General features: G+C 41.2%; 1 protein-coding gene across 1 annotated transcript; it reads right to left on the reverse strand.

The window, feature by feature from the left end:
* Positions 1-2,404: 2,404 nt before the first annotated feature.
* On the reverse strand, positions 2,405-16,444 carry tm4sf18 (transmembrane 4 L six family member 18). The gene is made up of 4 exons (XM_041840599.2): positions 15,827-16,444; positions 14,928-14,999; positions 9,915-10,057; positions 2,405-3,171 (listed from the first exon to the last, which is right to left on the reverse strand). Exons 1-4 carry the CDS (start codon positions 16,001-16,003, stop codon positions 2,973-2,975), a joined length of 591 nt encoding a protein of 196 aa, XP_041696533.1. The 5' UTR covers positions 16,004-16,444; the 3' UTR covers positions 2,405-2,972.
* Positions 16,445-17,021: the final 577 nt, after the last annotated feature.

Below are 17,021 nucleotides of genomic sequence, written 5' to 3' on the forward strand. Positions count from 1 at the left end.
AACCTAACCCCTAAGCCTAAAATATATTTTTCTTCCTTTTGGGGACTGGCGAAATGTCCCCACTTTTTATTTTTACTTGTTTTACTATCCTTGTGATGCCACATAATTCTACCCATTGTTACTTTGTCTACCAAATCCACAAAGAGAGCTTTATTTCTAACAACAATGGGCCAATCACATCGTAGGACAATGAGTTGCTTCAGTCAATCACTGGAAAACAGACACTATTTACATAAGACTGACAAACAGCACATATGACGGTGTGGTTTCCTAACTCGGAGCGAGAATCAACATGGTTTACGGGAATAGTTGAGCATTTTTTTTATATTCAGCATCGCTCCATCAAGAGAAATGTAGTATTCTTTCTAACAAATACATCTACATGTATTTCAGGATGTTGTGTATCCCTGGAAATAATCAGAATTGTAGAAAACATAGCTTGTTCAAAAAAAGTGGCCTCTTGGCACAACTTACCCTGGGTATGAGGTAAGTTGTGCTGCCGGACAGGGTAAGTTAAGTCACCTACAAATGTATGTTCTAAATTAAAAACTACCTTTTTATAACCATGTCTATCATTATTTCCCCTAAAACACAATTCAACACAATCGCAATCGCTGTTTTGTCTTTTAATAATTTTAAGCATATTATAACACAGGCTTAACACCTAACAAACACTTTGTACTTTTGAACACTTTAAAACATAGGCCAGGCCCTGTGGTTACCTTATGTCCCAGCAATAATGATTTGCATTATGCCTGGGAAGAAAACAACTTCAATTTGCTCAACTTGCCACTGGATCAACCATTGGCTCAACTTACACCAAGGCAAACATTTTGACTGTATTAGCCCACACAGCTACAAGGATGCTTTTATGCTAGGTTTAGGTCCTCATATTGAAGCTTATAGCGACCTCAACTGATGTATAGAACAATCTTTAAATTATCTACTTTGGTTTAGATACAAGTATCGTGAAACCTCTAACACAATTCATTAATTTGACTTGGTGAAAATCCGTTTTTTGGACCTTACTTGCTTACCACTTTTTCCATATGGTTTCTTCCTTCACAGACTCCATGAAACGATGACCTCTTCTTAAAATTTGGTCAAATTATACATTTTGTGTAGAAACAAGGGTGGCTCAACTTACCCCACTCTCCCCTACGGGAACTCCAGTATATCATCACCATAGGGTAGTGAGGGTCAACCAGTGACGTGAGGGGGACAACAATTACCTCCCACTAATCTAAGGTCATGCAACAACAAAAAATCCCAATCTAGTCAATGACTAACCTCTTCCCCAGGCTAAAATGGGTCCGGCCCAATCTAGTCAATGACTAACCTCTTCTCCAGGCTAAAATGGGTCCGGCCCAATCTAGTCAATGACAATAAACAAATCTACTTTTTGCAATTGACCAATGGTTGTTGCCCAGCATATTCCAAGTGGGTGTTAAAATACTGTAGTTCTACATTTGAGCCAGATAGTGGCAGTATAACATCAGAACTATGGAATGATGACCTTTCCCTCTGATAGGCGGGGTGGAACATTCACCATATTGCTAATACCAATCAAATCCTCTAAAATCTCATAGGGTGCACTGGGTGTAGGGTTTAAAGGGTCTATTTGGGATTCCTCCTAAGACTTCATTAGCTCTCCATTGGTAAATACGTACTCAAATAGGTACCAAAGTATACAACTTTGACAAATATAGCAAGTTTACTACAAAACAAATAGGAATAATCAGAACAATTCAAATGGAAAATACTTATTTAAGGCAGCACAAACATTATAGAAATATGACAAATGCACTAAATATATAAAATGGCCTTAACATCTTAACATCTAGACAATAATTTACAATACACTTAAAATGAAAATATTAATACAAAAGACAAAACTTTCATACCCCCCAAAAATTATTTTGTGCTTGTGTAGACTTCCCACTGGGCAAAAACTGGTTGAATCAACATTGTTTCCACATAATTTCAACAACAAAAAATTAAATGTGATGATGTTAAAACAACAGTCTTTTTTCCACCAAACTTAAAACGTTTTACTGCAGTGGGCTAAATCAGGGTCACAAGTAGTGTTTCTTGGTAGTCTTAAACAAGTCTACTTAGAAACAAAAGTATAAACTTCACACACATGGTTATGGGCTTAAAAAGAAGACACCTGTACCATGTCAGATACAGAGTTGAAATGTATTCAATTTTGAGTTTGCATCCCAAAATTAGACTTTATATACATCACAGAAGACTGAAATATAACTAAACTGTTTGACATAGAAACACCAGATTTTTTGCAGGTTTTTAAAAATAATGTTTATTAATTATAACCCATGGGGCCACTAGGTAATTTGACTGCAGGAAAGGGCTACCCTAAATCCAATGACAGGGTGACTTTTTGTTGATTTCACGTAAAATTCACGTTAGTTGACAACTCAACCAAATATAAATCAAAACTAGACGTTGAACTGACGTCTGTGCCCAGTGGGTTAAGACATAACATAAAAAATACAAAACATAAAAAAGGCTGCAGTTACGGTCTATATAATACAAACTTTCATCCGGCGTGTTTCTAATACAGTGCTTTGAAATGAATACCATAAATGAACTAAACATTCAGACAGGTATCTCTCCCTCATACAGAGATGAGGCAGCATTCGCTTGTGAATCACACTTCCCGAATCACACTTCCTGAATCACACTTCCTGAATCACACTTCCTGATTAGAAACCAATAAGGAGATAACAACGAGTATCCAGGAAGCAATGTTCCCCAGCTGGTAGTGTACACTCTCCTGGCATGTGACTTATATGTCATTTCATGGGTATGCCCGTGGATCTTATGTTATATGCATGCGTGTGTATGTATAATTTACATGTGTGTGTGTGTGTGTCACATTTGTGTGTGTGTGTGCATGCGTGCGTTTGTGCGTGCATGCATCTCATCTATGTCTGTGTGTGTGTGTGTGTTCAGGCGTTGAGGGTGTAGTCCTGTTTGTAGCAGCAGGGTCTACAGACAGCTGTCACCAGTCCGTTGATGACCTGCAGGAAACAGATGATGAACTCCAGCCCACTGAGCCCCAGCAGGATGGAGAGCAGAGTCACGTTCCACTCCACGATGCTGATGGGATGAAAACACTTAGACCACGTCTCCTGCTCAAACAGGTACCTGTGGACAAACACAGTGGGAAAGTTGTGTATATGTTGTGTAGTATTGGTAGTATTGTATACAGTGAGGGAAAAAAAGTATTTGATCCCCTGCTGATTTTGTACGTTTGCCCACTGACAAAGACATGATCAGTCTATAATTTTAATGGTAGGTTTATTTGAACAGTGAGAGACAGAATAACAACAAAAAAAATGATGTCAAAAATGTTATAAATGGATTTGCATTTTAATGAGGGAAATAAGTATTTGACCCCTCTGCAAAACATGACTTAGTACTTGGTGGCAAAACCCTTGTTGGCAATCACAGAGGTCAGACGTTTCTTGTAGTTGGCCACCAGGTTTGCACACATCTCAGGAGGGATTTTGTTCCACTCCTCTTTGCAGATCTTCTCCAAGTCATTAAGGTTTCGAGGCTGACGTTTGGCAACTCGAACCTTCAGCTCCCTCCACAGATTTTCTATGAGATTAAGGTCTGGAGACTGGCTAGGCCACTCCAGGACCTTAATGTGCTTCTTCTTGAGCCACTCCTTTGTTGCCTTGGCCATGTGTTTTGGGTCATTGTCAAGCTGGAATACCCATCCACGACCCATTTTCAATGCCCTGACTGAGGGAAGGAGGTTCTCACCCAAGATTTGACCGTACATGGCCCCGTCCATCGTCCCTTTGATGCGGTGAAGTTGTCCTGTCCCTTTAGCAGAAAAACACCCCCAAAGCATAATGTTTCCACCTCCATGTTTGACGGTGGGGATGTTGTTCTTGGGGTCATAGGCAGCATTCCTCCTCCTCCAAACACGGCGAGTTGAGTTGATGGCAAAGAGCTCCATTTTGGTCTCATCTGACCACAACACTTTTTTTTTTACATTTTACATTTTAGTCATTTAGCAGACGCTCTTAACCAGAGCGACTTACAGGAGCAATTAGGGTTAAGTGCCTTGCTCAAGGGCACATTTACGTCATTTAGCAGACGCTCTTATCCAGAACGACTCACCAATTGGTGCGTTCACCCTATAGCCAGTGGGATAACCACTTTACACCCAGTTCTCCTCTGAATCATTCAGATGTTCATTGGCAAACTTCAGACGGCCCTGTATATGTGCTTTCTTGAGCAGGGGGATCTTGCGGGCGCTGCAGGATTTCAGTCCTTCACGGCGTAGTGTGTTACCAATTGTTTTCTTGGTGACTATGGTCCCAGCTGCCTTGAGATCATTGACAAGATCCTCCCGTGTAGTTCTGGGCTGATTCCTCAGCGTTCTCATGATCATTGCAACTCCACGAGGTGAGATCTTGCATGGAGCCCCAGGCTGAGGGAGATTGACAGGTCTTTTGTGTTTCTTCCATTTGCGAATAATCGCACCAACTGTTGTCACCTTCTCACCAAGCTGCTTGGCGATGGTCTTGTAGCCCATTCCAGCCTTGTGTAGGTCTACAATCTTGTCCCTGACATCCTTGGAGGGCTCTTTGGTCTTGGCCATGGTGGAGAGTTTGGAATCTGATTGATTGATTGCTTCTGTGGACAGGTGTCTTTTATACAGGTAACAAGCTGAGATTAGGAGCACTCCCTTTAAGAGTGTGCTCCTAATCTCAGCTCGTTACCTGTATAAAAGACACCTGGGAGCCAGAAATCTTTCTGATTGAGAGGGGGTCAAATACTTATTTCCCTCATTAAAATGCAAAAAAATGTATAACATTTTTGACATGCGTTTTTCTGGATTTTGATGTTGTTATTCTGTCTCTCACTGTTCAAATAAACCTACCATTAAAATTATAGACTGATCATTTCTTTGTCAGTGGGCAAACGTACAAAATCAGCAGGGGATCAAATACTTTTTTTCCCCTCACTGTACATTGTGTATTTTGTAGCATTTATTGCAGTTTTATATTACGTTTAGAAGTTGTGAGGAGTTAAGAACAGGGTGTTATTTCATAACTGCAGTGACCTACATGTAGTTAAACATTTAGCTACATTTTACAGTAGCTTGCTGGTAGTTAAACTACATTTAAACCTAGGTAGTGTTTTCAGTAGTTAATTACTTTTCTGCCATGTAGCATTGTAGCTAACTACTGGAACTACACACTACTTTTTTTGCAGAAAGAAAAGACAATACCCACATGAAAAAATACTATAGTATGCTATGGTATAAATACTATGCTATTCACTGTAGTGTTTTTGCATACTTTAGTGTAGTATTCACTGTTGTGTTTTTGCGGACTAAAGTCAGTAGAAACACTACAGTGAATACTGTAGTAGTTACTGTAGTATACTGTAGTATTTAAAGTTAACTATAGTATAAATACTGTAGTAAAATAAAACTGTAGTGTATACTATAGTAATTAATGTAGTGTTTTTGCAGATTGTATTATAATATAGTATTTACTGTAGTGTTTTTGCAGACATTACTGTAGTATTTACAAACTGTTTTTGTTTTATTATCTTTGACATAGAAGTGGAGGCTTTCTCCTTCAGGAAACCTACTGTAGAAATACTAAAATAACACATTCTCCATAGACTGTAGGTAGTGGTGTAAAGTACTTAAGTAAAAATACTTTAAAGTACTACTTTAGTCAGGGTTTTTTTAATCTTTACTGCACTATTTATATTTTTGACAACTTTTCCTTCATTACATTCCTAAAGAAAATGATGTACTTTTTACTCCATACACTTTACCTGATACCCAGAAGTACTTGTTACATTTTGAATGCTTATCAGGACAGGAAAATTGTCCAATTCACACACTTATCAAGACAACACATGGTCATCCCTTCTGCCTCTGATCTGGCGGACTCACTAAACACAAATGTATCTTTTGTAAATGATGTCTGAGTGTTGGAGTGTGCCCCTGGCTGTCCATACATGTTAAAAACAAGAAAATGGTGCCTCCTGCTTTGCTTAATAGAAGGAATTTGAAATGATTTATACTTGTACTTTTACTTTTGATACTTAAGTATATTTTAGCAATTACATTTACTTAAAAATACTTAAGTATATTTAGAACCAAATACTTTTACTCAAGTAGTATTTTACTGGGTGACTTATTTTTACTTGAGTAACTTTCTATTAAGGTATCTATACTTTTACTCAAGTATGACAATTGGGTACTTTTTCCACCACTGCCTGTAGGTAGGTAGGTAGGTGTAGGTAGGTAGGTAGGTAGGTAGGTAGGTAGGTAGGTAGGTCTGGGGTCTGGGGTCTGACCAGATAGTACAGAGATTCTTATCTTTCCTACAACCTGAATGGAACACAATATATGGTCTATACTTGGCATGTAGGTTTTTCACTTATGGTTGCCACAAATTGCGATATGGGGGAGGGGAATGGACAGGGTATATGTACATGGTTTTTTTTTAAATTCCGGACAATACTGTAGTATTTATTAAAGTGCTTTTTTTGTGGATAATACTGTAGTATTTATTAAAGTGATGTTTTTGTGGATAATACTGTAGTATTTACTAAAGTGATGTTAAATCCGAACTGGTTCTCTAGCAGATTTGTAAGTATGGCTCACCCCATGTTCAAGAATGGCCTTTTTCCATTTATTCAGATTACAACCTCTCACTTTCGGTTATTTGAAAATGAAATAATCTCCAAAATATTGCTATGTTTAATCCACCAGAAAAGACAGAACAAATATTACAACAAATATTATGGTTAAACTCGAATATACTATATATATATATATATATTAAACATAATATTTGGGGGAAAACGTTTCTAATCTTTGTAAATTATATCATAAATAGGACTGGTGGAGTTATGTCACACATGCAGTTTTATATATGCAAAATGATCTATCCAAAATTACAACCAGCTAATTGGAAAATAGAAGAGGCCAGTGGAAGGGGGAGAAAGTAAGGAACTTGTCTGTCGACTCTGCATTAAAGACCAAAATTGGTTAAAGACAATTGTGATTAATACAAAAGCATACTAGTTTAATTTAAGGACCAAAAAATTGACAGCTGTGCCAAACAGATTGCAAAATACACTATACAGTGCATTCGGAAAGTATTCAGACCCCTTGACTTTTTCCACATTTTGTTACATTACAGCTTTATTCTAAAATTGATTAAATAAAACATGTTCCTCATCAATCTACACATAATACCCCATAAAGACAAAGCGAAAACAGGTTTTTCGAAATGTTTGCAAATATATTAAAAATAAAAAACAGAAATCCCCGATTTACATAAATATTCAGACCCTTTGCTACGAGACTCGAAATGGAGCTCAGGTGCATCCTGTTTCCATTGATCATCCTTGAGATGTTTCTACAACTTGATTGGAGTCCACCTGTGGTAAATTCAATTGATTGGACATGATTTGGAAAGGCACACACCTGTCTATATAAGGTCCCACAGATGACAGTTATGTCAGAGCAAAAATCAAGCCATGAGGTCGAAGGAATTTTCCGTAGAGCTCCGAGACAAGATTGTGTCGAGGCACCTGATCTGGGGAAGGGTACCAAAACATTTCTGGAGCATTGAAGGTCCCCAGGAACACAGTGGCCTCCATCATTCTTAAATGGAAGAAGTTTAGAACCACCAAGACTCTTCCTAGAGTTGGCCGCCCGGCCAAACTGAGCAATCGGGGGAGAAGGGCCTTGGTCAGGGAGGTGACCAAGAACCCGATGGTCACTCTGACAGTGCTCCAGAGTTCCTCTGTGGAGATGGGAGAACCTTCCAGAAGGACAACCATCTCTGCAGCACTCCACCAATCAGGCCTTTATGGTAGAGTGGCCAGACGGAAGCCACTACTCAGTAAATGGCACATGACAGCCTGCTTGGAGTTTGCCAAAAGGCACCTAAAGACTCTCAGACCACGAGGAACAAGATTATCTGGTCTGATGAAACCAAGATTGAACTCTTTGGCCTGAATGCCAAGCGTCACGTCTGGAGGAAACATGGCACCATCCCTACGGTGATGCTTGGTGGTGGCAGCATCATGCTGTGGGGATGTTTTTCAGCAGCATGGACTGGGAGGCTAGTCAGGATCAAGGGAAAGATGAACGCAGCAAAGTACAGAGAGATCCTTGATGAAAACCTGCTCCAGAGTGCTCAGGACCTCAGACTGGGGTGAAGGTTCACTTTCCAACAGGACAACGACCCTAAGCACACAGCCAAGTGGCTTCGGGACAAGTCTCTGAATGTCCTTGAGTGGCCCAGCCAGAACCCGGACTTGAATCCACACCTTATTTGTGGAGTTTCTCCCATTCTTCTCAGCAAATCCTCTCAAGCTCTGTCAGGTTGGATGGGGAGCGTCGCTGCACAGCTATTTTCAGGTCTCTCCAGAGATGTTCGATCGGGTTCAAGTCTGGGCTCTGGCTGGGCCACTCGAGGACATTCAGAGACTTGTCCCGAAGCTACTCCTGCATTGTCTTGGCTGTGTGCTAAGGGTCGTTGTCCTGTTGGAAGGTGAACCTTTGCCCCAGTCTGAGATTGTGAGCGCTCTGGAGCATGTTTTCATCAAGGATCTCTCTGTACTTTGCTCCATTAATCTTTCCCTTGATCCTGACGAGTCTCCAAGTCCCTGCCGCTGAAAAACATCCCCACAGCATGATGCTGCCACCACCAAGCTTCACTGTAGGGATGGTGCCAGGTTTCCTCCAGACGTGATGCTTGGCATTCAGGCCAAAGAGTTCAACTTTGGTTTCATCTGACCAGATAATCTTGTTTCTCATGGTCTGAGAGTCTTTTAGGTGCCTTTTGGCAAACTCCAAGCGGGCTGTCATGTGCCTTTTACTGAGGAGTGGCTTCCGTCTGGCCACTCTACCATAAAGGCCTGATTGGTGGAGTGCTGTAGAGATGGTTGTCCTTCTGATAGGTTCTCCTATCTCCACAGAGGAACTCTGGAGCTCTGTCAGAGTGACCATCAGGTTCTTGGTCACCTCCCTGACCAAGGCCCTTCTCCCCCGATTGCTCAGTTTGGCTGGGCGGCCAGCTGTAGGAAGTGTCTTGGTAGTTCCACATTTCTTCCATTTAAGAATGATGGAGGCCACTGTGTTCTTGAGGACCTTCAATGCTGCAGACATTTTTTGGTACCCTTCCCCAGATCTGTGCCTCGACACAATCCTGTCTCGGAGCTCTATGGACAATAGCTTCGACCTCATGGCTTGGTTTTCGCTCTGACATGCACTGTCATCTGTGGGACCTTATATAGACAGGTGTGTGCCTTTCCAAATCATGTCCAATCAATGTAATTTACCACAGGTGGACTCCATTCAAGTTGTAGAAACATCTCAAGGATGATCAATGGAAACAGGACGCACCTGAGCTCAATTTCGAGTCTCATAGCGAAGGGTCTGAATACTTTTGTAAATAAGGTATTTCTGTCTTTTTGGGGTATTGTCATTATGGGGTATTGATGAGGATGTGGAAAAAGTCAAGCGGTCTGAATACTTTCCAAATGCTCTGTAGCCATGTTGTTGTTACTCATTGTGTGTTTATTCCTCGTGTCACTATTTCTAGTGTGTCTTTAACTCTACATTGTTGGAAAAGGACCCCTCAGTAAGCATTTCACTGTCAGTCTACACCTGTTGTTTACCGAGCATGTGACAAATACAATTTGATTTGATTTGAACACTGCTGTACACACAACCCCCCAATAGAAAATGGACACACACAAACACACACACACACGCAACAGAAAAACACAGACGTTTGTTTCCAATGCATTTTTGGAAAACTTAAAGAAACCTTAATAGCTAGAATATTTCCAGAATATATTTCCTTTGAAAGGAGGGTGGAACTAACCTTCCTCCCTGGTTGGCGAAGGGATAGGACCATCCTTGAGCGTTGTTGCATTGAGGCCCCTCTAACATGGCCATGACAGAGATGACGAAACAGTACCCCGACCCGGCCAGCCCAACTAGCGCTGCCATGACTAACCCACACATCTGTAACACACACACACACATCTATAATACACATATATAATACACATCTATAATACATATATATAATACATATACAGTACACATCTATAATACACATATATAACACAGATCTATAATACACATATATAACACACATATATAATACACATATATAATACACGTATATAATACACATATATATATTACACATATATAACACACATCTAGAGTACACCTATATAATACACATCTATAATACACATATATAATACACGTATATAATACACATATATATTACACATATATAACACACATCTAGAGTACACATATATAATACACATATATAGTACACATCTATAATGTACATATATAGTACGCATATATAATACACATATATAATACACATCCACAGTACACATGTACAATACACATCTATAATACACATACACTACCATTCAAATGTTTGGGGTCACTTAGAAATGTCCTTGTTTTCAAAAGAAAATAAAAAATTTGGTCCATTAAAATAACATAAAATTGATCAGAAATACAGTGTAGACATTGTTAATGTTGTAAATGGCTATTGTAGCTGGAAACTGCAGATTTTTTTATGGAATATCTACATAGGCGTACAGAGGCCCATTATCAGCCACCATCAGTCCTGTGTTCCAATGGAACGTTGTGTTTGCTAATCCAAGTTTATCATTTTAAAAGGCTAATTGATCATTAGAAAACCCTTTTGCAATTATGTTAGCACAGCTGAAAACTGTTGTGTATACAATAAAACTGGCCTTCTTGAGACTAGTTGAGTATCTGGAGCATCAGCAATTGTGGGTTTGATTACAGGCTCAAAATGGCCAGAAACAAATAATTTTCTTCTGAAACTCATCAGTCTATTCTTGTTCTGAGAAATGAAGGCTATTCCAAGCGAGAAACTGCCAAGAAACTGAAGATCTCGTACAACACTGTGTACTACTCCCTTCACAGAACAGCGCAAACTGGCTCTAACCAGAATAGAAAGAGGAGTGGGAGTCCCCGGTGCACAACTGAGCAAGAGGACAAATACATTAGTGTCTAGTTTGAGAACCAGACGCCTCACAGGTCCTCAACTGGCAGCTTCATTAAATAGTACCTGCAAAACACCAGTCCCAACGTCAACAGTGAAGAGGCGACTCCGGGATGCTGACCTTCTAGGCAGAGTTGCAAAGAAAAAGCCATATCTCAGACTGGCCAATAAAAAGAAAAGATTCAGATGGGCAAAATAACACAGACACTGGACAGAGGAAGATTGGAAAAAAGTGTTATAGACACAAAGAAGAACATTTGTGAGACGCAGACCAAATGAAAAGATGCTGGAGGAGTGCTTGATGCCATCTGTCAAGCATGGTGGAGGCAATGTGATGGTCTGGGGGTGCTTTGGTGGTGGTCAAGTGGGAGACTTGTACAGGATAAAAGGGATCTTGAAGAAGGAAGACTATCACTCCATTTTGTAACGGCATACCATACCCTGTGGAACGCGCTTGATTGGGGCCAATTTCCTCCTACAACAGGACAATGACCCAAAGCACAGCTGCAAACTATGCAATAACTATTTAGGGAAGAAGCAGTCAGCTGGTATTCTGTCTATAATGGAGTGGCCAGCACAGTCACCGGATATCAACCCTATTGAGCTGTTGTGGGAGCAGCTTGACCGTATGGTACATAAGAAGTGCCCATCAAGCCAATCCAACTTGTGGGAGGTGCTTCAGGAAGCATGGGGTGAAATCTCTTCAGATTACCTCAACAAATTGACAACTAGAATGCCAAAGGTCTGCAAGGTTTCTTTGACGAAAGCAAAGTTTGAAGGACACAATTATTATTTCAATTAAAAATAATTATTTCTAACCTTGTCAATGACTACATTTCCTATTCATTTTGCAATATTTCCTATTCAAACTCATTTCATGTATGTTTTTATGGAAAACAAGGACATTTCTATGTGACCCCAAACTTTTGAACGGTAGTGTATATATAGTACACACACACACACATCTATAGTACACATCTATAGTACACATATATAGTACACATCTATAGTACATATCTATAATACACATCGATAGTACACATATATTACACATATATAGTACACATCTATAATACACATATATAGTACACATCTATTGTACACGTCTATAGTACACATTGATAATACACACACACATATATAGTACACATCTATAATACACATATATGGTACACATCTATAGTACACATATATAGTACACATATATAGGACACATATATAGTACACATCTATAATACATATATATAGTACACATGTATAGTACACATCTATAATACACATCTATAGCACACATCAATAGTACACACACACACACATCTATAGTACATATCTATAATACACATCTGTAATGCACATATATAGTACACATCTATAATATACATCTATAAACCATTAGTATATACTGTATACACACATATATATAAACTATCTGTCTCACACACTCACTCTCACACTCACACACACACACCACACACACACACTCACTCTCACACACACACACACACACACACACACAGTTCAGGCCTGCCCGTTACACCCAAACCAGCTGCATAACAATCTCCATGAGAGAAGTGTGTGGGTGTGTGAGGAGAAATGTTGGCTTATCACTGTTACAAAACATCTTATACACAGATAAGGTTCAGCTCCTCTTCCCGGCCCAGATGCTTTGTAATCCCTGATGGTGAAGCCTCCTCCTCATATGATTATTGTACCTGCTAATAGTGTTACAATGGCCCTATGTACAGTTGAAGTCTGAAGTTTACATACAGTTTAGCCAAATACATTTAAACTCAGTTTTTCACAATTCCTGACATTTAATCCAAGTAAAAATTCCCTGTCTTAGATCAGTTAGGATCACCACTTTATTTTAAGAATGTGAAATGTCAGAATAATAGTAGAGAGAATGATTTATTTCAGCTTTTATTTATTCCATCACATTCCCAGTGGGTCAGAAGTTTACATACACTCAATTAGTATTTGGTAGCATTGCCTTTAAATTGTTTAACTTGGGTCAAGTGTTTCGGGTAGCCTTCCACAAGCTTCCCACAATAAGTTGGGTGAATTTTGTCCCATTCCTCCTGACAGAGCTGGTGTAACTGAGTCAGGTTTGTAGGCCTCCTTGCTCGCACACGCTTTTTCAGTTCTGCCCAGGTCAGGGCTTTGTGATGGCCACTCCAATACCTTGTTGTCCTTAAGCCATTTTGCCACAACTTTGGAAGTATGCTTGGGGTCATTGTCCATTTGGAAGACCCATTTGCGACCAAGCTTTAACTTCCTGACTGATGTCTTGAGATGTTGCTTCAATATATCCACATAATTTTCCTTCCTCATCATGCCATGTATTTTGTGAAGTGCACCAGTCCCTCCTGCAGCAAAGCACCCCCACAGCATGATGCTGCCAACCCCGTTCTTCACGGTTGGGATGGTGTTCTTCGGCTTGCAAGGCCCCCCTTTTTCCTCCAAACATAACGATGGTCATTATGACCAAACAGTTCTATTTTTGTTTAATCAGACCAGAGGACATTTCTCCAAAAAGTACGATCTTTGTCCCCATGTGCAGTTGCAAACCGTAGTCTGGCTTTTTATGGTGGTTTTGGAGCAGTGGCTTCTTCCTTGCTGAGCGGCCTTTCAGGTTATCGATATAGGACTCGTTTTACTGTGGATATAGATACTTTTGTACCTGTTCCCTCCAGCATCTTCACAAGGTCCTTTGCTGTTGTTCTGGGATTGATTTGCACTTTTCGCACCAAAGTATGTTCATCTCTAGGAGACAGAACGCGTCTCCTTCCTGAGCGGTATGACGGCTGCGTGGTCCCATGGTGTTTATACTTGCGTACTATTGTTTGAACAGATGAACGTGGTACCTTCAGGCATTTGGAAATTGCTCCCAAGGATGAACCAGACTTGTGGAGGTCTACGATTTTTTTTCTGAGGTCTTGGCTGATTTATTTTGATTTTCCCATGAGTTTGAAGGTAGGCCTTGAAATACATCCACAGGTACACCTCCAATTGACTCAAATGATGTCAATTAGCTTATCAGAAGCTTCTAAAGCCATTACATCATTTTCTGGAATTTTCAAAGCTGTTTAAAGGCACAGTCAACTTAGTGTATGTAAACTTCTGACCCACTGGAATTGTGATACAGTGAATTATAAGTGAAATAATCTGTCTGTAAACAATTGTTGGAAAAATTACTTGTGTCATGCACAAAGTAGATGTCCTAACCGACTTGCCAAAACTATAGTTTGTTAAAAATAAATGTGTTGAGTGGTTGAAAAACAAGTTTGAGTGACTCCAACCTAAGTGAATGTAAACTTCCGACTTCAACTGTATAATTAGCTAAGCATAGCCTACCTTTCATGGGCCCATTAGCTTCTGCATTAGCTTAGCACAGTGTTAAAATTGACCTTTGCCACATCTGTGATTATATTAATAGGATCAAAGACAAAAAACATCCACTAACTTACTTTAACGATTTACTTTCAAACCACTACCCTCTGTCCTGAAGAACACGAGAAGGCTGACCCCTATTACCTCTGCTTTTCGCAATAATAATAGAACCACTGGCTGAAATCATAAATGTGTGTTTTGCGCGATCATGTGACATAGCAAGATTTTATCTTATATTTGAAGCCTGATCCAGAAATGAGAATTCCACCAGAAATGAAGGCAATTTTCTGAGGACGGTGCTGGACCATCTGACATGAAAAGAAAAGGGTACAGTTTGATGAAAAAGCTTTAAATAAAGGTCAAAATCCAGGCGTGTCACATGATCTCACAAAACACAGGGCCCTAATGACAAGAAGTAACCAAAGCATCAGTACTGACCATGAAGCTTTCATTCCAACAGCGGCCTGTACATTTCCCCAGGCTGATGAAAACCCCAGCAGGCAGGAACATCTACAGAGACACACAACGGGGAAATCTCAGGTTCTGCCGCAGTGTGATATTTCAGTGCATCAATCCACCATCTACATACAATATCCCCAAGAGCTCTGCTGTTGTACCACTATATTTTACTGAACAACTATCGTTAATCACAAAAAGATGGTCCATAGAACAGGTTCATTAAATGGTGGCTAATTCCCACTCTACTGTAGGTGTCAGGTTAAATAACACTCCTAGGGTATGTTGACAGCCATTTCCCTTTGTGTCCTATAGTATCTCCACAGGAAGGAGAACAGCTGAGGGAGTTCAGTTTAAAAGGTCAAAACATCCATGATACAGCCCTGTCAGCCTCAACCCTCCCCTCTTACAGCAACAGATTAATTCATTACACACATGGATTTACTAAAGTCAGATTAGCACCTGTGTCAGATTAGCACCTGTGTCAGATTAGCACCTGTGTCAGATTAGCACCTGTGTCAGATTAGCACCTGTGTCAGATTAGCACCTGTGTCAGATTAGCACCTGTATCAGATTAGCACCTGTGTTAGATTAGCACCTGTGTCAGATTAGCACCTGTGTCAGATTAGCACCTGTGTCAGATTAGCACCTGTGTCAGATTAGCACCTGATTCAGATTAGCATGTGTTATTATCAGAAAGGAAATACAAGACCAAGAGATAAAACTATTATGACTTCTCTAAAGTTCTCTTGATTATCTTGATCTTTTATTCTACCTTTTGTTCCCTGAACCGCTTGTTAAACTGACCCATAAACCATCAGCTCAACGGTATAACAACTGTAGCTGGTGTAGTGACAACAGAGTGACATATTGTTACTCACCAACGCGCCTCCCCCTCCGATGCCCATCATGAACCAGACCAGCCTGGACAGTCTCTCCTGTTGGACATATTGGATCTCTCCTCCGGGGAAGAACAGCAGAACGTTGGCCACAATACAGCACACCGCCAGGGGCAGGAGGGCAAAGCCCAGCGACCGCACAAAACCTATGGAGCACATCGCCCCTACCACAGGAGGAATGGAGCACCAGAGAGGAGTGGAGCACCAGAGAGGAGTGGATCGGGGATCACCAAGGAGAGCAGCGAGTGGAGAGAGGATTGGAAGAATGGAGAGAGAGGGGTGGAGGATCCGTGAAGAGAGGAATGGATGGTAAGAATGGAGAGAGAGAGGAAGGTCTGTGGTCTGTTCACAGCTGTAATCCAGGAAGGAAACGGAATGGTTTCCCTAGTGTGTAGGGTTTTAACTGAACCCTCCACCTCCTGCGAGTCACACTGAGGCTGATGACGCAACCAGCTCCATTTTAGGGCGAGGGGCTGAGTGGAGCGGACGCCACAGGAAGAGAGAAGGGTGAGAGTCTTGAGCCCTGACCAATCCCTCAGGGCCGGCAAGCATTCTGTCCGAAAAACTATGAAAAATCCCTTAGGAATTCAGAGAGCGAGAGAGAGAGGGAAAGGGAGGGTGGGGGAGAGGGACAGAGAGCGAGAGAGAGAGGGAGAGGGAGGGTGGGGGGAGAGGGACAGAGAGTGAGAGAGAGAGGGAGAGGGAGGGTGGGGGAGAGGGACAGAGAGTGAGAGAGAGAGAGGGGGAGAGAGGGAGGATGGGGAAGAGGGACAGAGAGTGAGAGAGCGAGAGAGAGGGAGAGGGAGGGTGGGGAAGAGGGACAGAGAGTGAGAGAGAGAGAGAGAGAGAGAGAGAGAGAGAGAGAGAGAGAGAGAGAGAGAGAGAGAGAGAGAGAGAGAGGAGAGGGAGGGAGAGAGAGGGAGGGAGGGAGGAGGGTGGGGAAGAGGGACAGAGTGTGAGAGAGAGAGAGAGAGAGAGAGAGAGGGAGGGAGGGTGGGGAAGAGGGACAGAGAGTGAGAGAGCGAGAGAGAGAGGGAGAGGGAGGGTGGGGGAGAGGGACAGAGAGAGAGAAAGAGAGAGAGGGAGAGGGAGGGTGGGGGGAGAGGGACAGAGAGTGAGAGAGCAAGAGAGAGAGGGAGATGGAGGGTGGGGGAGAGGGACAGAGAGTGAGAGAGGG

Source organism: Coregonus clupeaformis, chromosome 20, assembly GCF_020615455.1.
Source record: "Coregonus clupeaformis isolate EN_2021a chromosome 20, ASM2061545v1, whole genome shotgun sequence".
Taxonomy (NCBI): domain Eukaryota; kingdom Metazoa; phylum Chordata; class Actinopteri; order Salmoniformes; family Salmonidae; genus Coregonus; species Coregonus clupeaformis.

Coding starts and splice junctions, on each gene's coding strand:
- tm4sf18 (XM_041840599.2), bottom strand. CDS start 16,003: ATGTGCTCCATAGGTTTTGTGCGGTCGCTGGGCTTTGCCCTCCTGCCC. Junction 15,000..15,826: donor TCGGAGGGGGAGGCGCGTTG/GTGAGTAACAAT, acceptor GTGTCTCTGTAG/ATGTTCCTGCCTGCTGGGGT. Junction 10,058..14,927: donor GTTGGAATGAAAGCTTCATG/GTCAGTACTGAT, acceptor TGTGTGTTACAG/ATGTGTGGGTTAGTCATGGC.